The 25,209-nt window shown below is 52.2% G+C and overlaps 1 protein-coding gene across 1 annotated transcript; it reads left to right on the plus strand.

Annotated features, from left to right (window-relative positions):
- On the plus strand, nt 1-23,699 carry prr12b (proline rich 12b). The gene is made up of 16 exons (XM_079746228.1): nt 1-234; nt 4,819-4,976; nt 5,484-5,645; nt 6,113-10,803; nt 11,045-11,260; nt 12,297-12,371; nt 13,844-14,861; nt 15,329-16,140; nt 17,171-17,287; nt 18,355-18,488; nt 18,990-19,879; nt 20,834-20,953; nt 21,359-21,456; nt 21,690-21,821; nt 22,525-22,620; nt 23,521-23,699. The coding sequence occupies exons 1-16, from the start codon at nt 152-154 to the stop codon at nt 23,656-23,658; spliced, it is 8,940 nt and encodes a 2,979-aa protein (XP_079602354.1). The 5' UTR covers nt 1-151; the 3' UTR covers nt 23,659-23,699.
- The last annotated feature ends 1,510 nt before the right edge of the window (nt 23,700-25,209 follow it).

Here is a 25,209-nt window from a genome sequence, read left to right on the forward strand (position 1 = left end):
GCTCGTGAAACGGGAGAAATAAACAGATACGGAGCAGAGGGAAAAAAGAGGACAGAGGGAGTGATAGCGTGCAAGAATTCAAGGCATATCCTCCCATCCCCTTCCCCCCCTTGAATAACGCTCCATCTTCATCACCTCAGTATTCTCTTTAATGGATAGAAATTATCCTGGTACTGGATTCGGTGATTTGGGCGCTGGTACGGGATGGAGTTACGAGCGATCGGCGAAAGCAAGGTAAGCGTTTGCTGCCCCGTGCATGAGCAGCCCAGACTACGCTGAATGCATAAATATGCTTAGCTTGCTCTAACAATGCCCATGCCGATAGAGGCACCGCGATCCACGCTCCCTCCGTCGCTCCCACCGCATTCGCACCCAGTCGACACGGCGGCTCTGTTACATTGTTTGCATCTCGCAGGTATACGGGTCCGTATTGTCATTAACAGGGGGGGGGGGAAAGCGGGTGTCTCGAAAACGCAAGGAATGCGATCGAGGGGGTTAACACATGATACGGAAGGTATACCCAGACAGAGGAGAGGAGGGCGAAAAGAGGGGGATGGGTCGGTGGATGCCGCTTGCAAAACGTATTATCAAATATGAAAGAACAATATTAGATATGGTTATTGCGCTGGAATTCACCCACCCCCAACCCCCCCCCCCCCCCATTTAATGCACGGCCACATACGTGTCTGAATACAAGGCTTTGGCACAACGACCCTGATTTCATGCCTTCAGATGCGATTGATTGGTGGCTCAGTAATTAGCAGTACAAATCAAATACATTTGGCAGTGCGATGCACAAGAGCTACTGCACTCTCGGCAGCTGGCTGGTATCGTTACTGTAGCTAGTAGCTCACTGTCTCGCATCCTACGTGTTTTATGACGGAAACATTACGGCGTCGAGTCTGCTTTCTCGTCACATTAAATGACATTTGTGGTTTTGATATCGATGTGGGCGAATCGATCCGCGGCACGCACATGCATTATTGAATGTTTATATGTGAAATGCATCATGCCCTTCCACTCATGCATCATGTAATTACAGAAGGCACATATGCAAATAAGAGCAAGTTACATTAAAACAATCCGCAGTCGCTAAGTATGTTTATGTTGCATGATTATTACCCTTAATAAACAGGAAAACGACAAGCTTTCTGAGTTAACGTTACATTATGGCACTTTGTCATGACACGTGTGACTGGGCTTCTATTAGTTACGGGAACATTAATTGCTATTATTATTATTACTCTTATATGATATGACAGGACCACTCCAGGCGTAACACCATGGCGTTACACGTGTTAACGTTGTGTTAGGTGTGGGGCAGACACACATCATATAATGCTAATTACTTACATTCCACGTTAGCATCCGGCTAGCCCTAGCAGTCTCCCCTGGTTATTCTAAAAGCACCTTTATTAAACCGCTGGTGATTCTGCACATTTTATTGACACACCAAGGCGTCCCCAAGACATGTAAAGCGCATATGCGTTCTTTATTTTTTGATAAAAATTGAGGAATGGATTAATTGGACTTGAAAATAGTTCGCTCGTTTTAAGATTAGCCCTGGCTAATTACCGATAAAGACAGCCATAGATGGAGTGAAGCTAGCTGCCGTCTACGGTCACACCGCTGGCTAGCGACTAGCTAGAGGCTAGCTATCAGACGGGGAGACCGATTGGTTTTCCTCCCGCTCCCGCAGATTCAGTATATTTCTTTATATTACAGCAGCCGTCGTTTCGGTCTGTTAAAGCAAACGTTTACGTTCATGTGCATTGTCAAAACGCTGGGCCCGTTCTAGCTATGTTGCATTAGCTACACCTCAGACTCGACCCAGCTACACATTTCTAGTCTCCTTGACAACCGAATCAATCTCGCTACAGTCTGGAGTCCTGTGTGGGGACTAGTACATGCCTTGCATCCCTGCCTGCAAAATTTACTTTCATTTCTCATTTCGCAAAACCATCGTTGCAGTGGATTTATATTCCGAGAACGTTTATGTTCCCTGATATCTGTCCTCTGATGAGGCAGGGGGAAATAAAACAAGAGTGATCCATTGTTAACGTGTATGCACTTTATTAAGGGCCATGTTGATCAATTTGAGCACGTGTCTGTCTTGTCTTAGGTTTTCCAATTTGTATTAGATTTAACACATTAGGCCTATGTCGATTACCCGTGGATGCTATTACATAGTAACTGAACACACACACACACACGCACGCACGCACGCACGCACGCACGCACGCACACACACACACACACACACACACACACACACACACACACACACACAAACACACACTCTTATCTCTTTTAGCCACTTGAAGATTATACATTTTCTTCACATCCTGGTCGTAACTAGAAAACAATTGCATCAACAGCTTAAGGGGGTTTCTCACATCGTATACTTTAACTATATAAATGCCTCTTTATGATGTGAGGTGTTAACCCTACCATTAAGTATTTAAAAAAAATCTTAAAGTGCAAAATCTCTGCAGTATAATTTGTAACCCAGAAGTCTGGCCAATTCTAATGGAAAATGCTGATGCATGAACAGATATTCAATCCCAGGTTAGCTGTATTATAGTTTCTACTGCTGATTCGAAATTTACGTCATTGGTACCTCTCAGAAATGTCTCTCTGTTGCTGCCAGATTGAGCATGTTTAAAGCTCAGCATGCCACAATACAAAGTCAACACGGAGTCAGACAGTGAAATATGAACAAACACACACACACATACACACACACACACACACACACACAGCTATAGGTTTTTCAGGCATATTGGATTAGACAGCTTGATTACCCTTTCAAGCATGCACAGTCAAACAAACAGACCACCAAGAAACATTACAATTGTGTCAAAAGGTCCAAATTAATTATCGGAACTGCCGTCTATCAAAAGGGCCTACAGCGTGGAGAACAATGGAGTGCATTCGGAAAAACACTGTATTAGGAGTTCATTTATAAGAGGACTCAGAAATCACAGTAAATTACGTAATCAACTTGTGGAAATTAAATTTAAATGTCACGGCTAGTCCAACTCCGGCTGATTCTCAGGTAGAGGCTTGGGATCCCTGTTGATTGGATTGTGCGAGTAGAAAAAGGAGGGAGGAATGCAAGCCATAAAAACGCAGTACCTGAAATGATGGACCACTTCTCACGAGACAGGAGAAGTGCTCAGTGCTCAGACAGAGCCCGGGCCATAGGGGCTCATTCAGTCCAACAGAGGCTTGCCTCACACCCAGCAAAAGGCTGAGTCACGAGAGCCATGCCCCTCTTGTTCTGTCACTATGCCGAACTTAACGGCCGAAGCTGTGGCCCACACTTAGGTCCCCACAAACATACAAAGGCATCTGTCCTCTGGTACAAAAAACAACAAACAAGCAGCCAACATAGGATAAAATGGTGCTTGTTTATCCTTGATTTAATAGCCAAACATTATGGTGCTTTTACTGATTTATGCTTGAATAGTGATGAAATGATAACTCAGATTTATCAGTCAGATGACATTAGTCGATTTAATCATTCACCAAGTGAAAATATGAAACGCTTGCAGTTTATAGCAGCAGAAATGCAAATAATTAATACTTTATGTTAATACATTCTAGTAAATTACGTAAGACTAGGTCATTTCTGTAGATTTGGTCCATCACTTATAATTGGCATTTTTAAATTATGTGATTAATTTAATACATAATAATAATGAATAGGTCATCTTGCTGCACCCCAATGCTTGCAATGCATTTGTTACACTAAACTGTGCGGTTGTCCAACTAATCAATTAATTAAAATAACATCTGCATGATTTTAATTCAGAATCCAAACTCTAACCATGACAAATTGCACCTGTTACAAATTGATTCATAAACCTAATGACTAAAACACCAAATGTGAAACTCTCAAAATCAATATAGATATTTAGCATATTCTATTAGCTTTCAATGACATTGGTTGGATGTGATTCTTTTCATATTCCTCCTTTATTAAAGTGCCTGCCAAAATAGGCTGTAGAAAAGCATTGGATTTGTCTTAGTTCTATATCTTATCTTAGATTAGGGTCTTTCTTTTAATTTGTTTTATTGTTTGAAGTCAATAAATACCTATTATTGAAGCTTGTATGTTGGTTAGAAGGGCAATCCATCACTGATGCCTGTAGTGTCATGTAAGGTACTTTGCTCAGGAATCAAGATTTGTATCTGAAATTTATGTGGGTATAGCATAGCTGTGGATTCTCTGTTTTCCATCTTTTCATATGCTCAATACATCCCTCTGCTCTCATCGCTCATCTGACAATTTAATGTTTAATTTTCCACACAATGACTTTGCCGATAGAATTATAGCAATTGCTGTTATAGAGGAAAAAAGAGCTCTGATGAAGTGGATTTTTGCTTGATCTACAGTGTGCTCTTCCCTTTACGACGCAGCACACGCATGCAGATCAATTTTAGACCACTGTCAGTTCTGTAGCTCTGGTATTGTTATAGTTATACCAAGGGGCTCTTTCCCAATTCTCTGCCTGCTTCATACGACAATTTACTGGTCACCTTTTGAAAGCGTTTTCGTTAAAAGGGAAAAATTATTTCCACATATATTTATAAAAATACCTTTGTCCACCTTTACCCACATTAATTTGTGACGCTCGTCACTGAGACTTAACTTGAGACTCAATAGCACCCCCCCTCCCACACCCCCTCACAACATGGGGCTTTCTGGTCAATTATGATTTTCATTTGGGAATTCGGTATTGATCAGGCTTAAAATGTGAACCCCATTTTTCCCTGTGTCCTTGTCCTCCCTCTTCCCTTCTCCCCGTTCAGCCTGGTGTATGGCAGCTCCAGGTCCTCCCACCCAGACTCAGAGCTGCTCCACCGCCAGGCCTATGGCACCCCCCACCCCCTGCAGGGCTATGCAACCAATCACCATCCAGGGAGCGGGGGACAAGGCGGAGCCTGGGGGGCAGCTGGGCGGAGCCTAGGTAAGGCTTGATAAAAGTGTGCGCTTCATCTTTAGAAATAACAGGTCTGATTCTTAAGTGGTTGCCTGGTAACAGTAGGTATGGGGCTGGTGAATCCAAGGGGTTCAATTTTCATTCTATGTTGCTAGAAATGTACATTAGACATTAATCACAATGTAGAGTGCTCCAAGTAGAAAGCACCTTGTGTTGAACTGGAGCAATTTTTGTATGCGCCTTTTATAGATTATAAAAAATATAGTGCATAATGACAAGGAGTATAAACACATCATATGCCAGATTTCATCTTTCTTTTTATATTTAAACACCTTTAACACAATAAGAAGCTATAACAATATTGAAGAATTATGTTTTATAATGACTATTCCAAATCGTATATCGAGCATTGAAATATTATCTATCTCTGTAAATATGTCTTGTTTGTTCACTTCTGAGCTTGGACCATTTTACTCTTCCTTCATCCGGATTTCTTCTTGACATTTGTTGTGGTTTTTGGATTTGTTCCCTCAGGGTTGTCAGGACTTTTTGATGCCGGCCTTCACCATGGAAGTCCTTCAGGTCACGACCCGTCCGTCATGAACCTGATTTCGGCCCTTGAGTCCCGGGGCCCCCAGCCTCCGCCCTCTGCCTCCTCTCTCCTCTCCCAGTTCCGGACTCCCTCCTGGCAGTCTGGTGAGTGGGTGTTTGCTAGGGAAAAATGTTTGTTGGTGTTTTTTGGTTTGTTCAAATAATCCCAATATGTTATTAAAAATAAACCAGTGCATGTGTGGTAAGATAATGGCCATGGGCCTGCAGTTCGAGGTTATTCATGTTGAAAACACGTTGGACAATGGGCGAAAATAGTATGAAATTGTTGAAACCAACACAGAGATGTCCTTACAAAATGATAAAATACAGCGCTCAATGCATATAGCTTTAGTTGTATAGAATCTATGGTTGCCTGGTCAATTTTTGCAGATATTGAAGAGAGATTTTAATCTTTAATGGGCCCCACTCAAGTAGTTTTCGAGTAAAGTAACGTATTGATTACTGGTTACTGGGATGTTTACCTGGTTTAGGACTGGAAAACAGTATTGACCCATTACAACTGGTATCAACACACACCTGACCCGGAGCCTTTTCATCCCTCTGTCCTCTAGCCATGCATACGCCGGCCCCCGCCGAGCTCTTCATCTCGGGGGCCCTCCCAGGCTCGGGCTCCTTCCCGTCGTCATCCGCCCTCTCCGCTTATCAGCATCCGGCCCCCTTCTCCGGGCGTTCCTTCACCCCCTCGCTCTCCCTCCAGGACACGAGCACCTTCAGCCCCACGTCCAACGGCCTGCTCTCCCCCCACGACCCCCTCCTCCACATCAAGCCCCCCTCTCAGCCCGGCCTGGGCTTCGACCGCCTGCTGTCCTCGCAGAGCGCCTCCGCTTACCGGGGCGGCCAAGAGGCCCCGGGCCCCCCCCAGTCCCAAGGGCCCTCCGGCTCCTCGGGCCGCCACCTCTCCAGCGCCCAGTTCAACCTGCTGTCCTCCCAGCTCCAGGACCAGTCGTCCCAGCTCTACAACACCTCCATGTTCTCGTCGGGGCCCCCCCCGCCCCAGGCCCACCCCCCGCAGGAGCGAGCCGTCCCGCGGCAGGACAGCGTGATCAAGCACTACCAGCGCGCCTCGGCGGCGCAGTCCCAGCTGCAGAGCCCGGCGCCGCGCCCCCTTCAGCACTACCTGAGCTGCGGGGGGCCGCCGGGCTACCAGCAGCTCTCCGGCCACCACCGGCACGCCGGCGTGTCCTGCAGCCCCCTCGGGGAGCTCAGCCCCTCCTCGGACCCCAAGCCCCCGTCCCGGGCCGAGGCGCAGGCCTACCGTCCCGCCATCCCGGCCCCCTACGCCCCGCCCTCCGGCCCGCCCTCCGCCCCGCCCTCCGCCGCCGGCCCCAAGGCGACCAAGAGCTCCGGCTCCAGCAGCGGCTACTCCTCCTCGGGTTCGGCCTCGTCCCGCACGCCCCACACGCCCCCCTCCGCCTCCTCTACCTCGTCCTCTTCCTCCTCAGCCTCCGGCGGCGGCGGCGGCGGCGGCGGCGGCTCCTCCGCGCCGGCGCCCTCGCGCCAACAGCCCTCGTCGCAGTCGGCTCCGCCGCCCCCTCCAGTGGTGTCCTCCACTCCTGTCCAGCAGGCGGCGCCCAAGCCCTGCCTCTCTGCGTACGGCTCCCCCGTCACGGCGGTGAAGCCCAGCTCTGGTTTGCAGGGCCAGACCCCCCCGCAGCAGCAGCAGGCCCAGTCCTACTCCCCTAATCAGCCCCCATCGGCACACATTGCACAGCCCTATGGAGGCTTCAACTCCCCCCAGGCCCAGGACCTGAGTTCCGGACCGGTCCCCTCTGGCGGGAAGGGGTACGGCAGCCTGGGGCCGGGCGGGCGCTCTTTTTCGGCAGAGGTGGTCTACGGGGCCGACTCCAGCTATGGCTCCCTGCAGGCCTCCCTCGGGGCCGCGGGGAGTCCGTCCCTGGGCTACGGCGGGGCTGGCAACTCGTCAGGGAGCGGCGCGGGGTCCGGGGCTGGCGCGCCGTCTGCCGGAGGCGTGCCCTCGGCGTCCGGGGGCGGGGGTCCTTCAGTGGGCAACGGGGGCAACAGCGGCTCCTACCATATCCCCGACTCCAGCCCTTCCCCCTCCAGCAACTCCGCCGCCATCCGCCCTGGCCTGCACTCCCCCGTCCCCCCTCGCCCGGCGCAGTCTCCGGGAGGGGCCGGCGGCAACAAATACCTATCTTCGGTCCTTTCCCCGGCGTTCATGTCCTCGCCGCAAGGTTACCCCGACGCCAGAGCGGCCCAGGGCCAGTCGTATCACCCCTCCTCGTCCAAGTCCAAGTCGGAGGCCGACATGCTGGGAGTGGAACGGCCACAGGAAGAGGAGGAGGACGACGACGACGACTTCCTCATCCAGCACTTACTGCACGCCCAGAGCCCCGTGCCGCACCCCTCCCAGCACCACCCACAGCCCTCCAACCAGCCCTCGGCCCAGACCCTCGCCCAGGCCCGGGACGGCGGCTCCAAGGCGCTGCCCTACGACATGAACAAGGCGTCGGAGGAGCGCTACCACCTGCAGAGCGTCATCCGCACCAACAGCGCCACGAGCGGCGGCGGCGGCGGCGGCGGCGGCGGCGGCGGCGGCGGCGGCGGCGGCGGCGTGGCGGCGGGCGGCGGCCTGGACAGCCAGGTGGAGATGTCGCTGAAGAAGCAGCACCAGCAGGTCAAGGCGGAGCAGAGCAGAGTCGGGGCGGATTCCCACCCGCACTCCAACCCCCACGCTCACGGCAGCCATCCGCACCAACAGCAGCAGCAGCAGCAGCAGCACGAGGCCATGGGCTCGGTGGTGCACTACGGCAGGGGGGACCCCTACTCGCAGCACCCGCACCACGGCCCCCACCTGTCGGCGCACCCCCAGCCGCAGCAGCTCCAGCAGCACTCGCAGCATCCGCAGCACCCCCAGCGCGCCCAGCACCCCCAGCACAGCCAACACGGCCTGCCCCACCCGCACGGCCACCCGCACAGGGAGCTGAAGAAGGGCCCCGACGCGGCGGACATGCCCTACCTGCGCAAGACGCCCGAGGCGCAGCAGCAGGCGCGGCGGGGCCAGGCGCCCATGTCCCTGATGGACTCGCCCCCCGACCAGCCGGTGCCGTCGCACATGCTGCAGTCGGTGCTCTCCCACACCGCGCGCACCAAGATGGACCCCCAGCAGGGCCCGCCCCAGCACCAGCACCCCATCGGGCAGCAGGTCGCCATGATGGGCTCCAGCGGGGGGAATTCCGGGGTGGATCCCCACCCCCAGAGCCAGTCCTCCCAGCTGCAGCTCCGGCTCCAGTCCCAGGCCATGGAAGCGCACTACGGCCGCGGGCCCCAGCCGAGGGACCCGAGCCAGGGCGGCCAGAGCTCGGTGTCGCCGCTGGACATGCTGGAGCGGTCCCTCTCCCGGACCGGCGGCAGGGAGGGCGGCGCCGCGCCCGAGAGAGGCGGCGGGCTGGGGGTGGGCGTGTCTGTCGGGGGAGGGGGGGAAGGCGCCACCAGAGAGAGACACCGGCAGCAGCAGCAGCAGCAGCAGCAGCAGCAGCAGCAGCAGCAGCACCGGTTGCCCACACACCACCACCCCCAGCAGACCGCCTCGGACCTCCACGACTTCCTCTCCGAGCCCGACATGATGTCCGGGCCTTCGCACCTCCACCACCTCAGCCAACAGCAGCAGTCCCATGGCCAACACAGCGCCCATCACCAACCCCAGGCCCACGCCCACCACCAGCTCTCGCACCCCCACGTCAGCCACGCGCACCCCCACCAGCTGGCCGCCAACATGGCAACGTCTCAGCAGCAGCAGCAGCAACAACAGACCCAACCGAGGGAGCCTGAGCCACAACTGGCGCATTCCCAGTTAGATCAGCTCAAAGAGCACCAGTTTGACACTGTGAGCCCCGTGGGCAAAGCAGGACCCAATCAGAGTCAGCAGCAGCAGCAGCAACAACAGAGGTTTGTACCGCTCACCTCAATCTGCTTCCCAGATTCTCTCCTACAGGATGAAGACCGATCCTTTTTCCCCGGAATGGAGGACATGTTTTGCTCAGAGGATTACAAGTCGAGCTGCGCTGGGGACGCCGGAGCCGGACAGGGGGTCCAGGAGAGCATAGCCCAGAGTCGGGCCCAGGGCCAGGAGGCCATGAAGGCGGCAGGGGGTGGCTACGACATGATGGGTCACCACGGCGACCAAGGCTACGGACAGTACTGCCACGGCCTCCCGGAGACGGGGAACGGAAGCATGCACTTGGACCTGGACGCGTTGAAGAGCCACGAGCTGCCGTCCACCGTGAACACGGAGCAGCTCGGCCTGATCCAGTCCCAAGCCTCCGGCCTGGGAATGGCCGGTGCGGGCGTTCCCGGCGACGGCTCGGTGAACAAAATGATGGGCGCGCCCGGACTCGGCGGCAACACCGGCCCCAGCGGCCTCGCGTCGCCCATCTTCTGCTCCTCCCGTCCCAAGAAGCTCCTGAAGACCAGCTCCTTCCATCTGCTCAAACAGCGGCGCGAGCCCCAGCCACAGCCCAAGAAGAGCTACGCGCAGGAGTACGAGTTCGAGGACGACGAGGACAAGGCCGACGTCCCGGCCGACATCCGGCTGAACAGCAGCCGCCGGCTCCCCGACCTGCTGCCCGACCTGGTCTCCAGCTGCCGGAAGGCGGGCGGGGCCCCCGGGGGGAGCGGACTGAGCCCCCTGATGGGCGACATGGACTTCTGCCACCCCACCGGCTACCCGCCCATGGGGCACCCCCCGCAGCTCCTCCCCCACGAGGGGCCCAAGAAGCGGGGCCGCAAGCCGACCAAGCCCAAACGCGAGGGCCCCCCGCGGCCCCGAGGCCGGCCCCGCATCCGGCCGCTGCCCGAGCCGCCCTACTGCCGGGGGATCCTGGGGGCCGCCGGGGGGGAGACCAAGAGGGGGCGGGGCCGGGGCCGCGGGCGGGGCCGGCGGGAGGAAGGGATGCTGGAGATGCACCGGGATATGGCCAAGCCGCAGTGCCTGCCTTATCACCAACAACAACAACAACAACAACAACAACAACAACAACAACAACAACAACAGCAACAACAAGTGCAGCAACATCCGCCGCAGCAAATGCCCCCGCAGCAGTTCCACCAGCAGCCGCAGATTCAGCACCAACACCTCCACCACCAGGCTGCCCCACAGCTCCACCACCACCTCCACCACCACCATCAGCAGCAGCAGCAGCACCTCCCCTACCCCCACCACCAACAGCACCAACAGCACCCCCAGCACCAACAGCACCAGGAGCCCATCCGACCCATCAAGGTAGGCAAAACCACACAAACACACGGTTTGATTTTGGTGCTCATCTCGGGGCGGACGATATCCTGTCTGTTGGGTCGGATAGCAATGAAGGTGCAAAGTAGGTGTAGTTGTGGTAGTGGTGGTAGTTGTAGCCTTTGGTCGTGGTCCTCTGTGTGACCTTCTTGATGGTTTTCCTGTTCCCCTAGTCCCGTGTTCCTATGCCCGTTTTACAAAGACCCCCTGGCTCTCCCTGTGTTTCCAGATCAAGCTGCCCCTCCCCTCCATGCCCTCGTCCGACTCCCTGCTCAGAACGGACTCGCTGTCCAGCAACGAGCCCGTTCTGTCGGACGGCTCGGTGGGCTCGGCCCCCTCGCTGGGCCTGAGCCCCGGGCCCACCCCCAGCATGGACATGGGTCGGGGCGACCTGAACCCCGGCCACGAGAAGATGATGAAGCAGCAGCAGCAGAAGGCTCCTGAGGTGAGCCAGCGGGAGGAGGGATATCACCGGGAACAATCCCTGTTTGGTTTCCATTCGGGGGGGTGGGGGGGGTTGATAGGTGTCCTGGGGTTTTTAAATGAAAATACCTCTACCAATCTCGGAGCCTTCTAAGGGGAGTGTGTTCGAGGTGGTATTGCTGGTGATGCTGCTGATATGCCGATATGTATTGCGGTGGCTGATGAGACATGGGCCAATCATTAGCTGTGCCGCCATATGCTTATAATGTGGCAGAGCCTTCATCTGAAACAATCGGTGTCTCAGCGAAAGGCTGCACACTTTGAAGTGTCAATATAGTGGTTAGTTACACACCGCCTCGTATTATCTCTTTCTCTTAATTTGAAGAGGCTGGCGAATCGTCCTAGAAAAAATGTTTCATGGGAAATACGCAAATTCGTTTTTTTTTGTTTGAGCTGGCGCTCAGTGATGTGTGACCCAAGCCGCGAGTTTTCACATTTTTGCTGTCAAATTATACACAAACAGCAAAACAGCTTGAGAAACTGGGAGCTGAGGAAATAATTATAAATGGGATGGGACAATATCTTTCTGTAATTTCGGCTGGTGATTTCAAACACTGCTAGAAAAATTGGTTCTTGCCTTCATTTGAACAATTGATATAATAAAAAGAAGCTTTCTTTTGGTTATTACGTTATTATATCATTTCATATAGAGTCTGCAGAAATATATACATATATTCATATGCATAAAAAGTATATTTTCAAGCTTTTAATCCAATCCTGATTGACAGCCTGACTGATGGCCACAATACAATTTCTTAACAATGGATTCAGAAGAGCGGCTAGATCATTTGTAACTATTCACTCAAACACGCTAGCAGTGCCACCCTGGATGTTCTTCTTATCACTCTGCCTGAGACCCGCCCCCCCACTCCAAGACAACGAAATATACACAAACAAATCACATATATATATATATATATATATATATGGTGTATATATATGCTATATACCCCATTGTGTGTCTTCATTCTTCCTTTTGATCCCCCCCTCTGCCACAGATGACCTGGGAGCGGGAGATGGATGAGGAGCTGACCCCTGAAGCCTGGGCCACCATGCAGAAGCTCTCCAGCACGGTAAGCCTCTCTTCCCCCCCACTCGCCCCCCCCACACACACACACACACACACACACATCGACACACACACACACACCACCCCATACACATTCACCACCAGCGCACCATAAACCCATACCTAACCTGCAGGGTCATCTATAATTCACACACTCACATATTCAAACTTGGCAGGGGGAGGGCAGGGTTCCCTCGGGGGGGGGGGGGGGGGTGTACCTTATTTATATCCCGGGTGAACTTTAAGGTGGGAAAAGGGGCTGGAATCGATCAAACGGAAAATTCTTCGGGTTGCAGACATTTCCAAGCAGCTCGAAATGTGGATCTAACAGAGATCTCCGTGACCCCTCACACGGATGATGGTTTTTAACGCCGTTTATGTTGTTATGTTGCTTTTTGCTTTTAATTTTACGTTCTTTGACATACATAGTGTTTCGGCCGCCAATAGAGGGCGAGAGGGAGACTCTATAGTCCTGAGTGACAGTCCGCTTTCTCTGACTGACAAAAGGGAGAGAAAGGCAGAGAGGAGAGGAAGGCTGTTGCCAGGGTAGCTGTTGCCACGGTTACCCGATTTTTGATGGTGAGCCCTCAGCTGCCCCCTGCTGGCCGTGGAGATGTATTACCGATATTGTCAAGGGACCAAAATAACATTATCCGTCACACACATAACACAACATAACTGGAATTTCCGTGGCAACATCAGATGTGTTGTTGCATCTTATGGGATACATAGTCACATCTATCTCTATCTGCCATATAGTTTCTATCTCTGGGAAAAGTTTTGATATATTCTTCACACATACTGCGTTCTCTGTTTTACTTTGACCGCTTAGCTGCCTTGACCTCTTCTTTTATTTATTTATCTGTTTTCTTGTCTACATATTCACCCTCTCCTGAAATGGACTGTACTTTATACTTTGACTGTACAGTGTGGTTGGTTTTTAGCCAATCTAGGTAGCATTTGAGTGTTGCAGAGAGAGAGCATAAAATGGCAGAAGCGGGCAAGATTTGAAAAAGTAAACAACTCATTTACAAAAGCATTTACTCCCTCTCTGCTTCTTGGTAGGTTTTTCCTGTCGCATGCAAAACACCTGTGGAGAAACTATTATAACAGCGTGTGCATGTGATTGACAGGCAAATTAGATTCCCTCCACCAATAAGGGATGAGATTCCCTAATTGGTTGGAAATGGGGTAAGGGTTAGTACTTATTTAACACGGCGCAACTCACTCACTAATACCTGACGGATGGCCACCGCCTTCCTAACACAGGCCACTCAAATAATAGCTATTCGATCTGACCTGCAGCACCTTTTTACTGACTTTACAGTCTCATGATAAACAAACGTAATCACAATGGAACGTCGGTGTCATCATCATCGTGACCTGAGTGTTATGATGATGATGCCATTATCGGTGTGAATGCGTTCCTGTTGTGCCTGCGTCCCTCACCCCCGTGTGGCGCTCCTCTGCCTGCAGACGGAGGACAAGGCCCCCGAACTGAAGCCCGGCTTCGTGGCGTCCTTCCTGGACTTCCTGAAGACGGGCAAGAAGCAGGGCTCGGGCCCCGAGGGCGACGACGACGACGACGAAGACGAGGACGAGGAGGAAGACGAGGAGGACGCGGGAGGGGACCCCTGCTCCTCCCTGAAGGGGGGGATGCGCCCGCTGTCCACGCCGCCTCCTCCCTTAGCCCCGCCCCCGCCGCCGTCGCAGCAGGAGCAGCAGCAGCTCGCGGCGGCCGCGGCGGCCTCCGAGTTCGGCGAGGCGGGCGGAGCGTCAGCCGGGGAGGCCGGGGGCGGCGGCGGCGGCGGCGGCGACGGCGGCGGCGACGGAGACGAGGAGGCGGGCTCTCTGGGCCTCAGCGGCTGCCCCAGCCCGGGCAAGCGTCTGGACGAGGAGCTGAAGAGGAACCTGGAGACGCTGCCCTCCTTCTCGTCGGACGAGGAGGACTCGGTCAGCAAGAACCAGGACCTGCAGAAGAGCATCTCCTCCGCCATCTCGGCGCTCTACGACACGCCGCACTCGCTGGCCGCCGCCATGGCCGCCGCCGTGGCCGTGGCCCAGGCCCCGCCCAGCCCGCGGGCCCCTCCCCCCCTCAGCCCGCCCCTGCCCCCGACGCCGCCGCTGCTCACGCCGGCCAGCGCGGAGGAGGAGGTGACCGCCGTGACGGAAGAGGGGGAGGAGGAGGAGGAGGAGGAGCACCGGCGGCGGCGGCATCACCACCACCACCTGGACGCGCTGGAGGAGGAGCTGGAGGAGGAGATGGAGCAGCAGCAGCAGCAGAGGGCGAGGAGCGAGGAGGAGAAGGAGGAGCAGCATCAGGGCGAGGAGCAGAGGGCCGGACAGGGAGAGGGCCCCGACGATGAGGAGAAGATGAGGAGGCGAGGAGAGGAGGCGAGCATGGAGGAGGCCTGGAAGAGAGGCATGGAGGAGGAGGAGGAGGAGGAGAGAAGACTGGCGGACTTCCATATGCTGGAGGTTCCTAAAGTTGAAGGTACTGTCTATATGTCTATCTGTCGTTCTGTCTGTCTGCGTCTGTGTGTCTATCTAGCCAGCTTAACGACGAAGCCGTATGTACACTCAAGGGCTGACTATGGTTCCCCGTCGACGCAACGCAAGGGGGTTTACGTCCTTGCGGACCCTCCTTGTGTCCACTGCAAGGGCCTGACGTGCGTCGCACCAAAAATTGTCACCTCCCCCCGGGGCGACGCAGCAGCCAAGGCTGTGATCGGTCCCCTTACTAAAACCCGACGCAGAACAAAAACAGGTCCCCCCGACTGTGTCGGAGCACGGTGGGCATTGCGTTGTGTCGACGTGGAATCACAACTGAGCCTCAAGCTACGTCCCTTGTGGTCCATACAGTAACAGTAACAGTAGCACTGTGTTGCCGTCTCCCGGTTACCAGGCAACTGATCAGCCTTTCTACGTCCTTGTTGCTCCCTCTCCCCGTCTACCCTCCAGACTCCCCGTCCGGCCCCCCAGTGCTGGCGCCCGTCCCTCCCTCCCCCTCCCCCTCCCCCTCCCCGCCAGCTGCCTTGCCGGCTCCCCCGCACCCCCCCAGGCCTGACGAAGAGGAGGAGGAGGAAGAGGAGGAAGAGGACGAGGTGGACGGAGAGCCCGGTTCCTCCTCCCCCACCGACGGGTCGTGCGGGCCGGTCCGCAGGGTCCCGCCCCCTCCTCCCCCCACCACCACCGCCGCCGCCGCTGCCGCCGCCGCGACCGTGGCGGGCTCCTCCCCTCCCCCCTCCGCCTCCCCCCCGGCTGGGGCCACCTCCCCCCTCTCCGTCCCTCCGGCCGCCGCCTCCGTGCCGCCCCCCTCCACCACGCCGCCGCCCTCCTCCTCGGAGCAGGACCACGACCAGGAGGCGGAGCTCGACCAGGAGGCCGACGCCCCCGAGCCGGAGGAGGAAGAGGACCGCAACGACAACGGCGAAGACGAGGACGAAGCGTCGGCCGCCGCCGCCACCGCCGCCGCCGCCGCCCGTCCCGTGGTCGACCGCCCGCCGCCCGCCTCGCCCTCGGCCTCCTCCTCCTCCTCCTCGGCCTCTTCGTCGGCGTCGTCCCCCTCGCCGTCGCTGCCCCCGTCGCCGCCCACGCCGGAGGAGGAGCCCCCGGCGTCCCAGCGGCTGACCTCGCTGCACCTGGCCAAGAAGCAGGCGGACGCCGCCATCGCCGGGGAGAGCGAGGAGGAGGACAGCGAGAGCGGCGGCGAGGGGATCTTCCGGGAGCGCGACGAGTTCGTGGTGCGCACCGAGGACATCGGCACGCTCAAGGTAGGCGGGGGCACCCGAAACAAACTAAAGAGGGAGCACCCCGCTGGCTTACCCGTAGAGCGCGCGCCATATAGGCTCAGCCCTGATCGCAGCCCGCCCCCCCAGGTTGGACTCCTGCGCGTCCTCCCCTCTACCTCCCATACCTCTCTATCTCGCTCTAACAAAGCATAAAAAATGCAAAAAAGAAAGAAAGAAGAGAGCCGTCTTTTAAAAGACGGTTCTAGCCAAAGCTTGGTACAGTTTCATCCGCACATTCAAACACCGACGGCGGAGTCATCCATACAAGGAGCTAGATCGTCGGGAGCAGTTAGGGTTGGGTGTCTTGCTCGTAGACACCTTTACACTCTAGAACCTTTAAGTTACGCTCCGCCTACTGAGCCGACGCCAGCCCGTGTCATGTTCATGGTTTTTGGGTCATGCCCCCACGTTCCTTTCATTTTTTTTAAAACACATTTGTCACCCTGTCAAAAACACCTGCCCCGGTAAATAGTCAGGAATAGGGAACACTCTGTCCCCTGACGTAGTGTTGACATATGTTGGTTTCGCTCGGGGGAGCATGTGTAGCCGATCTAATTCAAAGCCCAAAAGATGCCGTCGGTTTTTTTCAATTGTGCATTACTGTTGTATACCAGTAAACCGTTTGTATTTTCATTTGGTCACCCTGCTGGTGTCAGTGGAGACACTTTTATTAGTACTTTAATTGCTTTTCATCTCCACTTACTTCCATCAGGTTTAGGGGTATGTAGTCAGAATCTTAAATTGACGTTTGAGTCCACATTTACACTGGATGCTGCGTCTTTAAAACATTGTGGATTGAAGTTCAGAGTTGGATCAGGATCAAATCCCTCCATATCACTATGTATTTTGCTGCCAAGTTGACTTACATCTATTTTGTGTGTGTGTGTGTGTGTGTGCGTGCGTGTGTCTGTTTGTGTGTCTGTGTCTGTGTCTGTGTGTGTGTGTGTGTTTGTGTGTGTGTGTGTGTGTGTGTGTGTGTGTGTGTGTGTGCGTGTGTGTGTGTGTCTCCCAGCTGGCTTTGCAGACTGGCCGTGAGCCCCCTCCCATCTGGAGGGTGCAGAAGGCCCTGCTGCAGAAATTCAGCCCTGAGATCAAAGACGGACAGCGGCAGTTCTGTGCCACCAGCAATGTGAGTAACACTGCTGGGCTTTGATTGGCAGCCGTCCATTCCCCCACGCTGTAAAACACTGTAAGCTGGCACGGCTCTGTTAAAGGGATTGATCATTCTTTTATAAGCCTCTTTCAAATACTGCAAAATAACAGGTGTTTCGTTATACATATATATATAATATATATAGCAGAAATGTACCGTCGATTGAAGTATAGTATTGCTGTAGTTTTATGGTGGCTGATATATGTTATATGTAGCTTCTTGGGTTCTTTGGGTGGTTGCCAGGGTGTTCTCGTTGGTTGCTAGGATGTTCTGGGTGGTTTCTATTGTGTTCTCTTTGGGTCTGTATCTTGTTCTACGTGGTTCCTAGGATTTAATTAGCTGGTTGCTAGGGTGTTTCAGATAGTTGCTAGGGTGTGCTAGTTGGTTGCTATGGGGCTCTGGTGTTCTTGGGTATTGCTAGGATATTTCTTTTTATGGTGTTCTTGGTTGAAAAGTATAATCATTTAAAAAGTAAGAATAGTACGACTGGAGTCAATGTATAGGCCGTTTGTATAGTAAGGTAGTCAGTAAAGTATGAATTTCTCATGTAAAGTATGAAGTATGTTTTAAACCGATTTATAGATTTCAGTTTTTGTTTGTGGAGAACATTTAACGTTTCTCTTGTAAAAAGTATTAATACCATTGCTTAGAAAATTCCAGAACAGAGAACAATCCTGTGTGTATATGGGAGTTTAAGGGTTTAAAGTTGAATTACTTTGAAAGTATGAATAGTATAAATGTTTTGATACATTGCCATACAGGTTTTGATAAGAAGGTAGTATATACCGTTGTAATTATTTTTCTATCATAAAGTATGAAGGAGGAGTTTAGTAGGTAATTCTTAGAAGAATATCAGAATAAAAGTATGCCAGGGAGGTATAAAAAGCAGGAAAGTAGTTTTAAAAAAGCAACCAGGAAACACGATCGCCAAACTGTTGTTTCAGTACAAACTAAGGTCAGTCATTAATCTTTAAGGCTCACGATGTGTGTATCTCAAAAACCGAGCAGTAATTAATTCCTACTCTCTATCTCTCCTCCCGCAGTACCTTGGCTACTTTGGCGATGCCAAAATGCGATACCAACGGTTATACGTGAAGTTCTTGGAGAACGTCAACAAGAAGGACTATGTGCGAGTGTGCTCCAGGAAGCCATGGCACAGAGCAGGTCTCACACTGAGGTGAGGCTCGCAACAACACAACAACCACACCGTCATGGGTCTGATCCTCTCATGTACCAGGGCACCGGGGAGCAGGCTGAACATGATGAGATGGGCCCTGGTTCATAGGGGTAGCAGAGCCATATCCAGGCGTCAGACACAATCAATCAATCACTGAGTGACACCTGTGTTTGATGTATGTTAAAGGTGACATGTAATACCACGAGTTGTGAGCGTGATTAGCCGTTAACGAGCCGTTCTGAAAATCGGCCTCTTCTGACATCTCAAGCAGGCGTTTCCAACTAGATGAGTGACACGCCCTCTTGTGATGTCAGAAGAGGCTGATTTTCAAAACAGCTCGTAACGGTTTATCACACTCGCACCTGGGGGCATGATGTATCAACTTTAACATCCCTTTGGAAAGGGTCTGTCGGGAAAAACCATGACCCTTTGGGGTTAGTCCGATGGACCCATCTTATTGGTCCTTGCTGACGGACGTGGGTCCCCTCCTCTCATTGGCAGACGGCAGTCCCTCCCCAAGCCGCCGCCCACCGCGCTCAGCCCGACCCCGCCCCGCGGGGACCGGGACGAGCGGGAGCGGCTCCGCGAGCGGGAGCTGAAGGAGCAGAGGGAGAGGGAGCGGGAGCAGAAGGAGAAGGAGGACAGGGAGAAGGAGAAGGAGCAGAAGGACAGGGAGCGCCGGGAGAAGGAGGAGCGGGAGCAGCGGGAACGGGAGCGCAAGGCCAGCGAGAGGGAGGAGCGGGAGCGCCGGGAGAAGGAGGAGCGGGAGCAGAGGGAGCTGAGGGACAAGGAGCGCAAGGAGAAGGAGCGGGAACGCCGGGAGAGGGAGCGGGAGCAGAAGGAGAAGGAGAGGGAGCAGAGGGAGAAGAGGGAGAAGGAGAGGGAGCACAAAGAGAGGGAGCAGCGGGAGAAGGAACAGAAGGAGCGGGAGAAGGAGAAGAAGGAGAAGGAGAAGGAGAGGGAGAGGGCGCTGAAGGAGAGGGAGAAGAAGGAGAGGGAGCAGCGGGAGAAGGAGCGGGAGAAGAAGGAGCGCGAGCAGAAGGAGAAGCTGGAGAAGGAGCGGGAACGCCGGGAGAGGGAGAAGGAGCAGAAGGAGAAGGAGAGGCAGCGGGAGAAGAAGGAGAGGGAGGAGCGGGATAGGAGGCGCCAGGCCTCCCAGGAGAGGAGGAGCAGCAACGTAGGGGGAGGAGGAGGAGGAGGAGGAGCGGAGCGCGCCAAGCCCAAGGGGGAGAAGAGGGAGGCGGAGAAGGTGGCGGAGCGGCCCCCCAGGGCCCGGGGGCTGAAGGACAAGGCGGAGCCCCCGCCCAAAAAGAGGAAGAAGTGGCTGAAGGAGGTGCCCTCCTCCTCCTCTGACTCCTCCTCCTCGGCCGACGGCGCCAGCGACGACGAAGGTCAGCAGGGAGCGAACGCACGCACGCACGCACACACACACAACCATACACACACACACACATGCACTCACACACTCACACACACACACACTCACACACTCACACACACACAACCATACACACACACACACACACACAACCATACACACACACAACCAACCACACACACATACACATACACAACCATACACACACACACACACACACACACTCACACAACCATACACACACACACACACACAACCAACCACACACACACACACACAAACACACACACACACACACAGGGGATCCACTGTATCTCAACAGAACACTCACTGCTCGTATCCACACGTATGGATCACACAGGAAACGGGATACTAAAGTATGGATCCTTTTCTGAAAGGTGTCATATTATACCACCAGGTGTGAGTGTGATTACCAAGAAAATGGGCCTCTTCTGACATCACAAGTGGGCGTGTCCACCTAGATGTGTGCTGGATAGATCAGTCTACCAGCCCACCCAGTGGACTGTAGCAAACGTTGCTCATCTATCCGTCATACATCTAGGTGGACACGCCCGCTTGTGACGTCTGAAGAGGCAGATTTTCAAAATGCCTTGTAACGGCACCTGGTGGTATAATGTGTAACCCTTGGCATTTAACTTGTGTTTTATGTTTTTTATAGCACGTGCATAGAACTTAGTTGTAATCTATCCCTTTGAAATGGCTGGTTTAAGATCATATATGAGGTGATGAGGAAATGGCAGTAAAAATGTAACAAATTCGTTCTTCTCACGGTTTCTAGATAAGGCCTTTTGTGAACTGGGTCGCGATGGTTTGTAATTAAAAAAAAATGGGTCCCCAGAAAAAAAGTTTGGGAAGCATTGATCTACACTAGTCAACTGACATCACTCGTGAGCAACAATTATAGTAAAAGCCACTTCCTGCCTCGCCCGGTCTCTCCCCCCCCCAGGCGCGCTGCGAGGCGGTGTGAACAGCCGAGCCATGAGGGAGATGTTCCGGAGCTACGTGGAGATGCTGGTCAGCACGGCTCTGGACCCAGACATGATCCAAGCACTGGAGGACACGCATGGTGAGGCTCTGTGTGTTTGTGGTCATGCTTGTATGGTGTGTTGTGTCTGTGTGTTTCGTGTGCGTGTGTGTGTGTGTGTGTGTGTGTGCGTGTGTTGATGTGTGTTTGTGCGTGTGTCTGTGTGTGTGTGTGTGTGACTCTGCGGCCCTGGATGGGAAACACTTGTTTTATATTTATTTTTGGTTAGGTTAGTTAGTTTGGTAGTTAGTTAGTTAGTTAGTAACGTATTTTTTGGTTTATTTTTCTGTAATGTTTATTTAGTTCAGTTATGTTTATTTAGTTGCGATTACGTCAGTTCATTTTGTTATGTTTTAGTTTTGTTGAGTCCACTTTTTAGGTTAGTTTGTTTATGATGACTTCTTCCACGTTGTTTCTTAACCGTTGAATTGCCTGCCTGTTTCTCAGACGAGCTGTACCTCCCGCCCATGAGAAAGATTGACAGCTTGCTCAACGAAACAAAGAGGAGGCTGGTGAGAAGAGCAAACATGAACGCCCAGCATCAGGTAAACAAACAAGTTGCAGACGTGTCTTGTGGGTCAGTTTCACAGCCTGTATTTTCTAAGGCTTAAAGGAAGGGCATTTAAGTCAACTCTAACAAACACACACGCACGTGTTGAATACACACCATGAGTACGGACATGCGTTGGACAATTCAAAGAGCCTCAGTGTGCGATTGCTGCTGTGCGAGCTCCCATTGGCCCGTCCTGACCTGGTCCCGCCCCTGCTCTGTCTCCAGGAGACCCTGCACGTGTTCCCCAAGATGACAGCGGACCCTCTGGACTCCGGCTCCATCAAGGTGCACCTGGGAGGGGAGGGCTACAACCGCAAGACCCTGAACCGCGTGAAGCGGAGCGCGCCCAAGCCCCAGGTGAGACGCCATCAAAGAGCAACGCTTTCTCTCCTCCACAGACAGCATGCTTTATTTCATTTTTATTGTTGCACTAAAGCTGCTAAGACGATCTGAGAGTTGTACCAACAGAGAGCACAGAAGAGCAGAGGAGAGACCGATTTTTAAGCTTAACAACCAATTGAACGTCCCCCATCCCTCTCTGGTCCCTCCCTCCCTCCCTATGTTTCTCTGTCATTGTTGCATTCACGTACCTGTGATTGACAGGAAACATGGATCCCTCACACCAATCAGGGGAGAGATGTCCTGATTGGTCAGCTAAGGGCCCGGAGCAGTTTCAAATCTAAATTTGCTCATTCAGAGTCAGGTGTGCTGTCAACTAAAATAGATGTTCTCAGAGCGTTTCCCTCTCTATTAGCTGACAGATGGTGATGGCACTTGTAACTTATAACACTCAAATAAAAGCTCTGACACCTAAACTTACACTCTTTTATAATTCCTATTTTATTTTGCTGCTTTTCTCGACTAAATTTATGCTGTCTTTCAATGCAACCAATTTGAGGGTGACAATTAAAACATGTTCACTGTCCGTCGGCATCTTGTACAGATGTGACTTTGTACATCACAGGACCGCTTCTTTGAATTTGAATATGCGCATTTGAAATCATATTGCGACTTCCAAGACTGACGGATCTATATTTCTCCCTCTCTGTCTCTCTCTCAGGACCTCAAGCTGTCGACAGAGGCGTGCCGGGTGTACAGCCTCTACCACTCGCTCCACCACTACAAGTATCACACCTTCCTGCACTGCAAGAAGGAGGTAGGGAAACATTGGCTCATCCACTAGTAGATCTCTATCGTCCATTTCTGGAAATCTGGCTCCGGCTTCACAATAGAAAAAGTAATGACATTAATTTCACAGTACAAATATACAAATGGCACGTTGATTTTGGTCCAGAATCATTTAAAAAATATAAAAATATTTGAATCCAAAAGTAATTCTATAAAAAAAATGCTGTAAGTCCAGAATTATTACAATTTAACGTTCATATGGCAGTAATCTCTCAATAAATTATCTTAAAGCTTCTCGGACGCTTCATATACCGCATCTCTCATTATGACAATCATAAATAAAGATGACAAAAATGACGACAAAATGGACATGGGTCGACATGGAAATGTGCCAACACTTAAACATTTCACCTTTGCATACCTCAAAGTCAATTCGCTTCAGGCCACATGTGTTTTGAGTTTCTCTTCGACTGCCGCACGGTTGGGAAACCGCAATGCGGTGGAATGTCGGTAACAGTTGTGCGAGAGACGAGGTCCCCATTGTCCAAACCACTCGATTTCTAGTCTTAGAAACTCTATCATTAAACGTGATTTACAATGTTATCCCCAGCAACGTAAACTGCTTCTCTATGGTTGCTATGTCGCCGCCCATTCACTGAGACTATGGAAACCTGAAACCTGTGTGACCATTTTCATACCAGGCAGAGACCTCTCCTAACCCTCCCCTACGTCTAAACAGGATGGGAGCGTGTTTACTTCCCTCCGTGTAAACCGATGACTTTCTGGAATCGAGACTTCAATGGCCTCAGAACGGTTGCAGAATGTAAACATGGCTCCCAGTGTCATAACCCTAGCTGCCAACCCCTTGTTCCCCTCCCCTGGTGAGTGACGTCTAACCCCTGTCCATCCCCCCGTCCCCCCCCTGCAGACGGACAGCATCGAGCAGGCTGCCGAGGAGGACCCTGGCCAGGAGGAGGTGGTGCAGCAGTGCATGGCTAACCAGGGCTGGCTGGAGAACCTCTTCACCTCCTTCATGGAGCTGCTCACCCTGAGTGCTAAGGCCTGAGAGGAGGTGGAGGTGGTGGAGGTGGAGGTGGAGGTGGAGGTGGCGGAGTACGACTTGTGAAAAGACATGAGCTCTCCAGATCCGGCCGGCAGTATTTATTGGATAGTGCGAGGCGCTGGGTCCCCTGCCTGCAGGGATGTCCTGACAGAGGAGTACGAGTATTAAAGAGGCCATGAACCGCTGACTCAGCAATTTTTTGCGGACAATAAAAAAAAAAAATAGTGAATGTGTGATGACGAGTATCAAGTCCAGTATGAGGACAGCGGCGACTTCGGTTGGCACGATTAAAAAAAAAAAACGAAGAGATTTTTTTTTTTTTCATTGTTGTTTGAGATGTGTATCGACAAATACACACACGCACGCATTCACATACCCACACACACACACACACACAGACAGACACAGAAGCAAATACACACGCGCTCACACCGACACCAAGAAACCAACACATTTAAGCGCTATAAATATGTATTAATAACTATGGTTTGTATAATTTATACAAGGACATTTTTAAAAACTAAAAAAAAACTAAAAAGGACCCTCCCAAATGTGGGATTGTTTGCTGTTATTATTTTTGAATAATAATGATAATGTTTTATTGCGGTGCGCATTAAATGAGCCGCCAGCCGCCTGCTAGACGATGTCTAGCGGGTCAAGTTAAAAAAAAGAGACTGAAGATGGAAGAAGGGACTTGAAGGGTCTCAAAGGACTGCGAGGAATTCCCTCATTTCTGTCAGCTTTAATAAGAAAAAAGATTGAGGGGATAATGTATTTAAATCTATGCTATCTGTGTTCTTTATTTGTTTGTTCTCCAAAAGACAGTGACAGAGGAGAGAAAGCAAGGGATTTTTGCCTGGGAAAAAAAATAAAAAACTTAAATTGGCCGTCCATTTCTAAAAGAAAAGTATGGCGGTGGGATGATTTAAAAAGCGTTAAAAGTCTGTGTTTACAGTTTGTCCTTTTTATCTGTTTGTTGTCCATTATGATCATCATTGTTATTGTTATTAATATTATTTTCGGGGAGTTTAACTTCTTTGTGTAAACTCTCATGCAAATCTTTTGTTTGGTTTTTGACCTGTAAATATTGTACAGCTGCTTCAGTCTCTAAATTCCCAGTTCCATTTCTGTACATGAACTTCCTGTATTTGACAAAAAGGAAATAAATCCGTTAAAACAATGGAAGTGACCATGAATAAGCCAATGCCTGTGTGCTTCATCTCATTTCACTTACTCATTTTGAAATCAGGTCAATATATTTGTTGTCCGGTGGTAATGTTGAATATGCTCACATCCTAATTAACAGGTGTCAAATATTTTGTGGTCGGGGTCAGTTCCTTCTAAATTCAAATACTTCCCTATCCTATCTCAACTGCATTCGGTTCTATCTGCTCTAAATCCTCTATCAGAGGAATTGTAACATTTGATTGGACCGGATCTCACACTGTGTGTCAGATGAGAGAGAAGACATGCACAACTTGTGCATTTGAAGTCTGTTGTTTAAAGGTCTTTATTTGAATGCAGGCTACTCCCCCGTTGTGCTCCTCTCATGCC

Source organism: Pollachius pollachius (genome assembly GCF_949987615.1).
Source record: "Pollachius pollachius genome assembly, chromosome: 11".
Classification (NCBI taxonomy): Eukaryota; Metazoa; Chordata; class Actinopteri; order Gadiformes; family Gadidae; genus Pollachius; species Pollachius pollachius.